General features: G+C 38.1%; 1 protein-coding gene across 2 annotated transcripts in view; it reads left to right on the top strand.

Moving 5' to 3' along the window:
* tna (Zinc finger MIZ domain-containing protein tonalli) overlaps positions 1 to 12,134 on the top strand; it is a 125,558-nt gene that overhangs the window by 105,257 nt on the left and 8,167 nt on the right. For both annotated transcript variants that reach the window (XM_019050744.2, XM_072299620.1), the window contains 11 exons: positions 1,556 to 1,825; positions 5,111 to 5,260; positions 5,769 to 6,144; positions 7,430 to 7,565; positions 7,884 to 8,094; positions 8,535 to 8,717; positions 9,124 to 9,266; positions 9,726 to 9,864; positions 10,441 to 10,573; positions 11,013 to 11,203; positions 11,587 to 11,829. In XM_019050744.2, the coding sequence (XP_018906289.1) occupies positions 1,556 to 1,825; positions 5,111 to 5,260; positions 5,769 to 6,144; positions 7,430 to 7,565; positions 7,884 to 8,094; positions 8,535 to 8,717; positions 9,124 to 9,266; positions 9,726 to 9,864; positions 10,441 to 10,573; positions 11,013 to 11,203; positions 11,587 to 11,829 (2,175 nt within the window). The remainder of the gene's footprint in view (positions 1 to 1,555; positions 1,826 to 5,110; positions 5,261 to 5,768; positions 6,145 to 7,429; positions 7,566 to 7,883; positions 8,095 to 8,534; positions 8,718 to 9,123; positions 9,267 to 9,725; positions 9,865 to 10,440; positions 10,574 to 11,012; positions 11,204 to 11,586; positions 11,830 to 12,134) is intronic.

Genomic DNA, 12,134 nt, shown 5'->3' with positions numbered 1-12,134 from the left:
TTTCCTGGAATCTGCTCGATGAGCATCCATTCGCCGACATATTCGCAAATAGTCAATCTCTTCGGTAACTCCGAGAAAATCCTGATAAGTTGGCAACAATGCCGCAATGCAACGTGTGCATCGGAAAAAAGAATGCCCGCTCCTAGATTGATTAATTCACCACCCGTGCTTCGCGATATATCGATTGATCTACCATTTAAACCCATGAAAAAGGATCGATAGACGGGGTGCTCGCAACGAACACCTCAATAATCGATTCTTTGCCGTGGCTTCAAATGAGAATATGTCGATAATCGATCGTTCACGCCTCGCCACTGCTAATGAAGCTGTAATTGAGTGCGGAACCATTTCTGACGAATGCCGCGAAAACCTGATGCTCCGCAGAACCCCAACTTAGCGGCTTGAATTATGCGGAGTATATCAATGGCAAAAGTGCAAAAACTCGCATCTTCATTGCGATGCTTCAAAATGTCCGCTCTTATTTCATGTTCTCGGAGAGAAATAAGCCAACTTTATCGCTTGCAGTTCTTAAATAATATTCTGCTAACCGAGAATATAAATCAAGGTAGTTTTCAAGAAATTACAATGACTAGTTTTCCGAAAAAAAGAAAAAAATTAAGTACAAATGAAAGTCTGCCACGTTGCAAATGGAGATAAGTGGTTTTGGCAACGCTCAGTAAAATAAAAATCACGGATTTTAAAATGATCTTATCGTCAATTAAGATCAGTGTATCTTGAAATCCTCAAGAGTCCCTGACAGTTACTTCCGTAAAAACTCCATGGAGTTTTTACGGAATCCAAAATCCAAAATCTTAATAATCCAAATTTAATAAAATTGATGGTATATCACTTTACCCACCTACTAAATACCAGTATAGTAAAAAAAAATAACTGTTAATAAAAATAAACTGCCAAAACCGAAATTAAGATTATTAATCTTACTAAAAACTTAAACCCAAGATACCAAAAATAGTTAATTACCAATCATTTAATTAGAAATCCAAGAAAGGGAGGAAATCCAGAAATCCTTAAACCATAAACAAAAGGACCAACAATGGATCCATTGTTTCCCTTAATATGTAGGAAAGTTATTACAGTATGATCTTTATGCTTAAAAAAGTATAGAAAATACAAAACGTATAAATCTAAACTTCCACTACTACTTCATCCCCGCTCTGAGGACGGTACGCGGCGTTACAGTCGCTAACAACTCTTGAATACAACTATTCGTGCTCCGGGGCCACACTCGTTGCCTATACAATAAATTGAAGGCGCGCGAACAACTCTTGAATACAATTATTCATGCTCCGGGGCCACCCTCATTGCCTATACAAAAAATTGAAGGCGCACGAGTTTACCTCAGGCACTGGATGGTCAGCAAGACATATTTCCCATGGATTGCAGCGGGGCGTCCATAGCAACCTTCATGCTTCTGAACTTTGAAGGCATTTTACACCATTGCATCAGCTACACTTTGTTTATTTAAACTTTTATTGATTAGAACTTTTATTTATCTCGCGGTGGATTAATGATGTGTTTCGTATGCGTGTTTCAGATGCAAGGAGGGCAACAGTACGGGTCAAGTTACGGAAACCAAAGAGGTCACGGGCCGATGAGCGGTCCTAATTCCATGGGTCCCATGAACGGGATGAACGGAATGAACGGCATGAACGGGATGAACGGCATGAACGGGATGAACGGAATGAACGGGATGAACGGAATGAACGGGATGGGAATGATGGGGCAAAACTCTAGTCCTCTTCACAGCGGTATGATGAACTCTGGAATGGGTGCTGGCCCAGGCATGAACAAAATGGGCATGCAGGTAACTATGCTGTAATTTCTTCTTCTGTTCGTGTTATTTTCGGCGCTCCGAAGCCCTCCTGGCCACTATGAGGCCCAACCCTAGATAAGCGCATTGTGTCCTTTGCACCGAGAAAAGAATTTCCGTGATAGAGACTCAACTTCGGCTTATATTGAACCCCGAAGTTTATCGGTTCTAACTTTCGGTCATAGAAACCAAATCTTGGTTAGCAAGCTTGGCTCCCATGACAGAAAACTTCAGTTGCATGAACCAGAAAAATTCGATGTTTAGGTAGTAGGTATGTGAAAATGTTTGTGCAGATCCTTTTGCTACAGTTCCGTGAAAAATCGTCGCCACTGCCGGGATTCAAACCCGGGACCTATTGACCCAGACACCCAGAGTCACACGCGCTGACCACTAAACCAACCTGCGGGTTGATTATTGCAATTGATAGACAAACTATAGACACCGAAGACAAAGTGAAAATAAAGCTATCCTATTGGTGAAAGCGGGTGGTTGCAATGGACAAAAGGGGCAAGTAATAGACTAACTAACGACAACCCACGAGAGACTCTGTACTTAGTCTATCATTTCCCCCTTAGTTTATAACAAGCAAGGATCGCTCCGTGTTCCCTGTCTTCTTTGTCTATAGCTTTGTCCATCAATTTCGCTGAGTCCTGCCGGCCAAAAAAAAACCGACACCTAAGGATCCAGAGGTCCCTAGACGTAGAAACACATCGTCTCTCACTTGCTAGTCGATTAGATTCAACGACCAATACTGCCGTGCTAAGGAAAAACGGCGTATGAACATCTGAGAGTTGCCAAATTTCCTTCAATAAAATGTTTATTTTTGAGGAAAGTTATGAATATTTTTCCTTGAAATTTTCAGGAACTTCAGGTGAAATTGCGAACAAAATCATCTGAAAAATCAGAACGATAATGTTCATAAGTTATCCAGGGAATTCGTGCTTTACCAAAGAAACTTGGCAACACCCAAAGGTTCATACGGCGTTCTTCCTCAGCGCGGCAGAATAGGGTTGAGTGACGGGCTGGACTGATATTAAATTATACGAGGCGTGATTTCGGTATATGGTGGACGGGATGGAGGAACAGGAATGCGCTGGCGACCATTGAAACGGTAAAGGAGAGACGGAGACCCGACTCCCGGTCCGGGTGCCCCGACTCCTGACTCCCTCCCGTCCTCTTGTTCGCATTCCGTTAGATGTTAAGGAAACAGTTAGCAGTCGTAACTAACCAAACAGCCAACTTGTGCGTGCACTGTTCCAGATCAGTGACCCCTCTCCTCGCCCCTCCCGCTACGCAGTTAGAGCACCTTCTCGCCAGTGGCGTGGCGTGATTTGCGATAGATCCAGTGTTCTGCCATTTAAACCTATGGTAAAGAATCGATTATTAAGGTGTTCGCTGCGAACACCCTGTTAATCGATCCTTTCCATGGGTTTAAATGGCATAACACTCGATATATCGCAAATCACGCCACGCCATTGCTTCTCGCAAAGTCCATCTCCCGCCACCATTGCCCCGCCGCACAGGGGATCGAGTCTATAGGAGAGGTCGGACAAAATTTGGAAACTTAAAGCGCTTATAACTCCGTTTATACAAATCTTTGAGGGTCTAAAAGTGGTTCCATTGGTTTCCTCGTGAAATTTCCTTCTAGAAGCGCCCCTTTAAAGTTAAAATGTGACGGATCAAACATCAAAATTTGCTGTTTTGGTCAATTTCATGTCCGACCTCTCTGATTGACTCGATCCACTTTGCGCCGATAGAAACACAATACTGCCGTGCTAAGGAAGAACGCCGTATGAACATTCGAGAGTTGCCAAATTTCCCCGAATAAAACATGTATTTTTGAAGAAAGTCATGCATATTTTTCCTTGAAATTTTCGGACTTTTTAGATAAAATTACGAACAAGATCGTCTTAGAAATGGGAGTAAAAATATTCACTCCTGAAAACTCGTGATTTGTCGAAGGAAATTTGGCAACGCCTGAAGATTCATACGGCGTTCTTCCTTAGCAAGGCAGAATACGTCCTTCTCACCGAAGGACCTAACTCAATTACAATGTTGCCAAATTTCCACAAATTGCATTTTTCCTTGTTCGCAAATTTTATTTTTACCAGGAAAGTCTTGGGCATTTCTCCCTGAAAATTTCACTCAGTTTTCTACTCATCTCGTACAAAATCATAAAAATTGTGCCCACAAATTGCACAGGTATATTCTTGTAAAAAATTGAATTGTTGGAGTCAATTTTGCAATCGAGTTACGTTCCTCCGTCCGGACAACGACGAATGGAGGGGCTTGGAGGACAAGTGGGATAAGTGCAGTTTTTCCTAATTCAAGAAATACGTGTTTAAAGTTTCAAAATTTCAAGGAGCCTTATGGCGAAAAGAAAATTCGAACTCTCTTTTTCTTGCCTAAAATTCGGATTTTAGTGGTGAATTTCTCGCAGGATATATTTTGAGTCTGGTTGCAGTTGAAATCATTATTATCTCGATTTTTTTCAAAAACTGCACTCAACCCACTTGTCATCCTTCTGGGGGAAAGAGTTCCTTCCGTCTGGTACTGGTACTCGTTAGAGCTCAAAATGTTTGACTCCGATTAAAATTTGTGAACTTTTTGGCCTTATTTTCCCCGAAAAAAGTGTGGACTTATTGTCAGCACTATTTTACCACCTTCCTAATATTCAGAGGTTCCCTTAAAAATACGTACTTTCTCGAGAGACATTTGGCAACATTCGAATGTTCATAAGGCGTTTTTCCATCGCGTAGTTTTACGTGTCTGTCAATTTATTGATAATTCAACAAATGTCAGATGTAAGTACCTAATAGGTCCTAAGGATAAAGGCATTCTATATACAGCCAATGGGTGGATGCACCTTAATTAACTTCGGTGTTGAGTTGGGATGCATCGCCAAATTTGAAGGCGCACAAGCAGCGCGAACCATGCCTATAACATATCTCTGCATATCAAGCTTGTCTTGTTTGGTTGCTTACAATTTCGATTGAAGGCGACAAGTTTCGCCTTGGAACTATGACAGATGCAACCGTTCCATGTATAATAATGGTGACAATCGTAAAATCGGCATTTCGATTTACCATCCGACGCACCAAATTTCTTGTCAGGCATTTCATTTTTTCGACGGGGGACCAACGAAAAAAGAAAAAATATTGTCGGAATCTCCTCCGGGAATATATTCAGGAACGATCTTAATGAAATGGCACACCCATTTTAATTTTTGCTCTCGGTTATTCAATTTATGTTTATTCATTCGACTTTTTTAATTTTCAGAGTTCGGGACCTCCATACCCTAGAAGAATGGCCCCTTATCCCAATCCTGCAGCACATATGAATCAAAAAAGACAGCAAGTAAATTCATATCCAACTCCAGGCCCCAACCCTAACATGCAGAGTGGATTCCCCACGAATGGTGGTCCTCAGGTATGATTAAATATCTTATATCTGTATATAGGTATCCTATAACTATCCATCTCCTTTCATCAAGTTGCCTCCATTTTCAGAGAACAATGATCAGTGAAATTTGAATTGATGAGAGACTCCAGAATTTCAAAGTTAATGAGGCTTATGATGTGTCTTTTTCACAATCAGTACAAAATTAGATATTACCCACTCAGAATTTTAATGGCATTTTTTTTCAATTAGGTACATGTTTTTTTAAATGAAATTTTAACAATTTTAATGTCTCAGAATTTTAAGGCAGAGGATGGAGTCATTAAAATCTTGATTTCTGTTGTAAAAGAAGAAAGTAAAGAGTACGTAATAGAGCAGCAGGCTTTTTTAGGCAGGGACCTATCGTCAATAAATTATTGATATTCGAAAAGCAACTAGAATAAATTAGAGGGGATAGATTCTTTGAGCAAAGTAACACTTTATTTTTGTGTGAATTGCAAGATGTGAACTAAATTGAGCATTCTGTTTCTGTTTTCAGTATGGTGGTGGTTATGCTGGAGGTCGACCAGGCTTTCAGGGACAGTACGGCCCTCAACAGGGGTCGTTTGGGGGCTCAACTGTTGGTGGTGTAAGAGGGAGTGGTGGTGCTATGAGGCAAAATGCTCCATCCTATCCCCCAACTGGTAATCAGTCGGGGAACCAATATTTTTCCTCCAATGGTGCAAGTCACTTTTCTCCTCACCACCAAACACCAAACCCCTCTCAGTTCCAACAAAGCTACCAACACAATCCCATTCCCGGTAACCCCACACCTCCCCTTACACCAGCTAGTATGCCTCCTTATATCAGTCCAACGCAGGATGTTAAACCTAACTTCAATGAACTAAATAAGACTCCCATTATTCCAATGTGTAGTAAGTATTTTGCCACAAACGAATTTTTTACTTTTCACATTTGAAGGGCTTGGAGGACAAAGCGCATAAGTGCAGTCTTTGCTGTTTCGAGAAATATGTGTTTAAAGTATCGAAATTACATGGATTCTTTTGGCGGAATGAAAGTTGAAACTGACTTTTTGATGCTTAAAAATTGGAATTTGGGAGCGAATTTATCATACAATTTGCATTAAGACTAGTTTCATTTCAATTTTTTTCAAAAACTGCATTTATCCGCCTTGTCCTCTAATGGCCTCTCATTTCTACCCTTTCCAGATTTTGCTCAGTTTGAGGACACCTTATCTCTGGAGTTTTCAGTCACTTATACCTCCAAGATAAAAAAGACAGAAACTTCGGATCACAATTTAATGGTCCTTCTACAATATAGTAGTCCAATAGTCTTGTAGGCACTATGAGTTTCACGCCGACCGTTGCTGAACGCACTGTGTTTGACGCAATGCGTGAAGTATTCACGCAGTCTTGTAGGCGCTATGCGTTTCACGCCGACCGCTGCTGAACGCACTGTGTTTGACGCAATGCGTGAAGTATTCACGCAGTCTTGTAGGCGCTATGCGTTTCACGCCGACCGCTGCTGAACGCACTGTGTTTGACGCAATGCGTGAAGTATTCACGCAGTCTTGTAGGCGCTATGCGTTTTACGCTGATCGCACTGTGTTTGCCGCAATGCGTGAAGTATTTGTGCAGTTTTGTAGGGGCTAATATGTGTTACATGCCGATCGCCACGCCGAGGGCATCTCCTTTTCATCTCAAGTCCTCGTCATCGTTTCTCTCTAGGTCGCGCCGTTCCAGGCCAAATTGCGAGTTTCGTTTCTCTCTTAACTCGACCAATTAAAGGTGCTGTCTCTTGCATCACTGAAAGACGACAAAAGTAGAAATTACTATACTCTCAGAAAATTAGAGATTTTGTCGTCTTTTCTCGTTTTTATTCTAAATTCGAATTTTCTATACCTACATTTAGAAAAATTTCAAAATTTGCCGTCCCCTATAGATTTGCCGCCATGGGCCGCGGCCCATGTGGCCACCCCTTTAATCCGGCTCTGCTCATTTCAAAACAATCTAAAGTGGTGTCAAGGCAAATTTTAATATACTTTGAAAGTTTTAAAAATGGGAATTTGAAATACTTGCATTCACAGAACAATAGACCGTATTTCTTATGTGGTCTTATTTCTTTAAAATTATTTGACTCATTTATTTTTGATAAAAAATTGAAATCTGATCTTCTCTTTTTTTGTCTGAATTTTTCCAGAAGATGATGAATTAAGATTAACGTTCCCAGTGCGCGATGGAATCATCTTACCTCCCTTTAGATTGGAACACAATTTAGCTGTTTCAAACCATGTCTTCCAGCTCAAACCAACCGTACACCAAACACTTATGTGGAGGTAAGTGTGAAATTAATCAAAAGCAAATATTCTCCATTCTTGAATTTTTCATCATCACGAACCAATATTTCTCTAACCTTACATAGTAACTGTTTTTCTTTTAGCTATGTCATACTATAATTTAAGTGTGAAGTAAGGTTTGAATTGACGTTACTTAGGTACATTCAAAACTACAAGCAGATTTTATTGAGAACCTATTATAGCACGATTTAAGAGGCTGACTACCTTTGAATTTCAGTGCAATCTTGTATCAATCATCAGGTAGACTTTAATTTCCCTCACATAATTTTGATAAATTTCTTTCATCTCTGTTCACAGGTCGGACTTAGAATTACAGTTAAAGTGCTTCCATCACGAGGATAGGCAAATGAATACGAATTGGCCAGCTAGTGTTCAAGTGTCAGTAAATGCAACTCCTCTTATGATAGATAGAGGAGAAAATAAAACGTCGCACAAACCTCTTTATCTTAAGGAAGTTTGTCAAGCAGGCCGAAACACTATCCAAATAACTGTTTCTGCTTGTTGTTGTGTAAGTATTCCATCATCTTCCTTATTTTTCTGCTAGTATTTAAAGATTTTGGAGTCCCATTTTATAGAATTATATAATTAAATGCGTTGCAAAGCCTCCTAAAAGAATAATAGAGGCTTACCTAGACGATGAAATGAAAGAAATATTTTCCAATTGGCAAAGTATAATTTCCGGAAATTCAAGAAGTTCCTATGTTACAGCATACCTTTACAAGAGGAAAGCCAAAGTTATTTTTTTTATTTTTGAATTTGAATAAGTAAAATGCCTGGAAGATATCTGTTTTTCAGTTTTCCACATTTAGTCACTCGAACTGAATCGGGATGTGAAGATCGACTAATTTCATTACCTATTTATCATTATTCATTTCACTTTTCATTATTATTTTTAATGTCCTCAAACCTGCCTACTCAATTTAATCATCTAATCTGTTTGTTTTACAGTCTCATTTATTTGTTCTTCAATTGGTGCATCGGCCTAGTGTAAGAAGTGTCCTACAAGGCCTTTTAAGAAAACGCTTATTAACTGCGGACCACTGTATTGCCAAAATAAAAAGGAATTTTTCAAGTTCAGCATCATCAACGTTGGGTCCGGACAGAGATGGAGTTGAACAAACTGCTTTGAAGGTAAGAATAATCTTATTCTGTAAAAAGTTTGTGTCCTCTTCACATTCAAAATTTGATGAATAGTCACTGAATTTTGTGGCTCCCAATGTATTCATGGAAATCATAATCAGAAGAGATGAGTTCTGGATGACATGTAACTTCTCATTTAAGTACCTTATTAAAGGAATTACTGATTGAATTGAAATTTCAGACATCTAAAAGTTAAGCTGTGTCTCTTTAAACTATCCTCGCAACTTCATGCACTTGAATTTATGCCTTAAAAAGAATATTTGAAAACAGAAGTGCAAGTTAGCTGACCCACACAGAATAATTTTTAGGATCCTTTTTTAATTTTCAGACTTAATTTCTCTTTGTATTTAAGAGTATCTCCTTATTCACTCTTATTTTCCATTTTCTACTTTTGCAGGTGTCTTTGAAGTGTCCTATTACATTTAAACGAATAACTTTACCCGCCCGTGGCCATGACTGTAAGCACATACAGTGCTTCGATCTAGAATCTTACCTTCAACTAAATTGTGAGCGAGGTTCTTGGCGTTGTCCTGTTTGCAAGTAAGTTTAAAATATCTGTTTTTTTTTTTTTTCATAATATTTGATGATTTAATTTTTCGGGTATAAATGGTTTAATGCTATACTATTAACTTTGCACTCACTAAATTTGTGAAAAATGATGACAAATGACCATAAATAAAGTTCATTGATAATAAAATAATTAAATTAATAGTTCAGTTAAACTTTACTACATATCAAGATGCAGAGGTATGTTTTAATATGAAGGAAATGGTTTACTTAAGAGGGGTTTAGACGGAAATAGCCTTCCCTGAAAAACTGATGCATGAAATTGTTATGATCATTCTCAGCTGTGGGTGAGTTTGCCTAATAGTATCTAAAGACTTCCTTTAAAAACTTGGTAAAGATAACTTGAAAGGCTCACACATTATTCGTTGAGGTACTCAATTTACTCTGTAGTTTTTTTTACATTTTACTAATGTGCGTCTTGTTTTTCCTCAGTAAACCTGCCCAGTTAGAAGGATTAGAGGTAGATCAGTACATGTGGGCAATCCTCAATACTCCTAGTCCTTCAGAAGTGGAAGAAGTTACTATAGATTCATCAGCCAATTGGAAACCGGCGAGAAATACACATATTAAGGTACGTATTGTCTCTATAGACTCATGTGAAAGAACATAATTTACAATGTGGAACTTTTTAAGTAAAGAAGGTGTGATCTACCCAAAAAAGGAGCAACTTTCAAAATATCTTTTGATAATGATCATCTAAGAAAGGGGCACATCATTGGATTTAACTTGACATTACAGAAATCCTTTAAAAGCATTTATCTTATCTTCTATCCCAGTGCCTGATTTTATTGATGCAACGCAGTGTTTCTAAGTCCAATCTATTTCATGATCATTGATCATCATCATTAAAATTCATCTATTCCATTGAACAAAAAGTTCATTCACAGAACCACCTCTGAGCAAAAAGAGCACCTGACAGAATAGGCTGAATCACTCTTCCCTTTCATCTGTTTTTATCTTGATTAAGATTAGTAAAGATATCAGCCTCTTTTTTTTTTAAACTCTTGTCTCCTCTTGATAGTTTCTTATTTCTCAGTTTTTTGTTTGTTTCGTTTCTTTTTTCTACCATCCCTCTATTCAAAGCACAATTCTAAAGTGAAGTTCTCCATTTTACAATACACAGGAAGAATGTATTTCCATTTTACAGGAAGAAGAGACTGACTCATGTGGTGCCAAACGAGGGAACAAAGCAATGTCTCCTGGAAGTATGACCTTACCAACAATGCATTCTTGGGATATGGGACAGTCACTTTCACCCTATATTCCTCCAGATATGAACAGTAAGTTCTAAAAATTTTAATCAAATAAGAGTAGCATTAGCAAATATTTCAATTAGGTATCTCAGAAGTAACGTATCTTACGTTTAAAAATTTCAGCTTATTGCGGCAAGTTGAAAAGAAACTTTTTTATCCCCCTATATTAATCACTTTGAATTTCTCAGTTGTCATGACCGGAATTAATGAGTTACCTACTTATGTTCTATTAGTTTCTAAAAAAAGTTTACTATTTTCAAAATATGATGATTTTGATATCGAATTGTATTCCTTTAGTTTTAATTTTTTTATTTTTTCTGCACTCAATGCCCATTAGTATATTAAGTTGGGAGTTTATGCACCAGATTTTTCAATTTCTCTTATTAATATAATTATAAATTATAAATGTATCCTTTAAATTGTTGAGGTTTGTGCTCTAAGTAAAACACTTCTTTAATTCATTCAGGTATTGCTAGTGGATCAATGATGAACTCTGGACCTCCTCCCTATTCAAGTGGGCCCACCGGCAGAAGTAGTTACGATTATAATTCCAGTACGACCAATAATGATTTTTCATCTGGTCCTCTCAACCATTTAAGTGATTCAGTCAATTCTCTCGAACCTTTGAATGCCATGGAAAAATCTCTGAATGATCAGGTTGGTATCAATGTTTCTTTCTTTGCAGGATTTCTACCCTTTTGAGACTTGAGACGTAAAGTGTCTGAGCCCCTCAACTCTAAGTTGAACTCTTTAAAAAAAGAAAGAGGGTGCTGAAGTTGAATTTGTCTTTTTTCTTATTCTAATTAAAAATTCAAGCAGAATTTTAAAGCAAACAAGAAAAAGAAAATCAGTAAAAATCTGAAACTGCTCCAGAGAGAAAAATGTTACATTGATAAAGGCCAAGGCCTCAGTTTCTTCACAGTTAATTCTAATTTCAGGAGAACTTCAGATTTCCCTTAATTGTGCCCCGCCTTAAACCCGCTCACTTCAGATTTATTTAGTAGAGAACATTTTTTTGAAACTTTCACTTTTTTTTTTAGATGCCTCACACACCGCACACTCCTCACACGCCTCACACACCTCACACTCCTGGTGGAACGCCAGGAAGTGCACATACGCCTGGACCCCCGAGCGTACCACCAACAACAACAACAGCAGCAACTACATGTACAAATGGCGAACAAAACTCGATAGACACAGGACCTGTAGATATTCCATCAGATCTGAACTTTGATCCAGCCGCTGTTATTGATGGTGAAGGACAAGGCCAAGAGACATTAAATGTAAGTATTTATCTCAGCTGTACAGAGAAAACTAGTTCTAGTAGCAGTAACGTAAATATTCATAAAAAAAAGTGTCAAGAAATACATGCTTTTAAAGAAAACCTTCGATTACACTCAGTTGAGAACTATCTTTTGGGATTTTTATACAAACAGTTTGAGTGAATTTTGTTGAGGCTTTTTTAAATTTTTATGAAGTTTTCTTAAGTAAATTTGTTATAAGTTGTTTAATGTATGCCATTTCCTTTGCTTTCATTATTTTCTAACATCAATTATTTTAGGATATCTTCAGTGAGGTTTTCAATTGA

Source organism: Bemisia tabaci, chromosome 4 (assembly GCF_918797505.1).
Source record: "Bemisia tabaci chromosome 4, PGI_BMITA_v3".
Lineage (NCBI taxonomy): Eukaryota > Metazoa > Arthropoda > Insecta > Hemiptera > Aleyrodidae > Bemisia > Bemisia tabaci.
The sequence above is the reverse complement of the archived record's forward strand: the minus strand, read 5'-3'. Positions and strand labels throughout refer to the sequence as shown.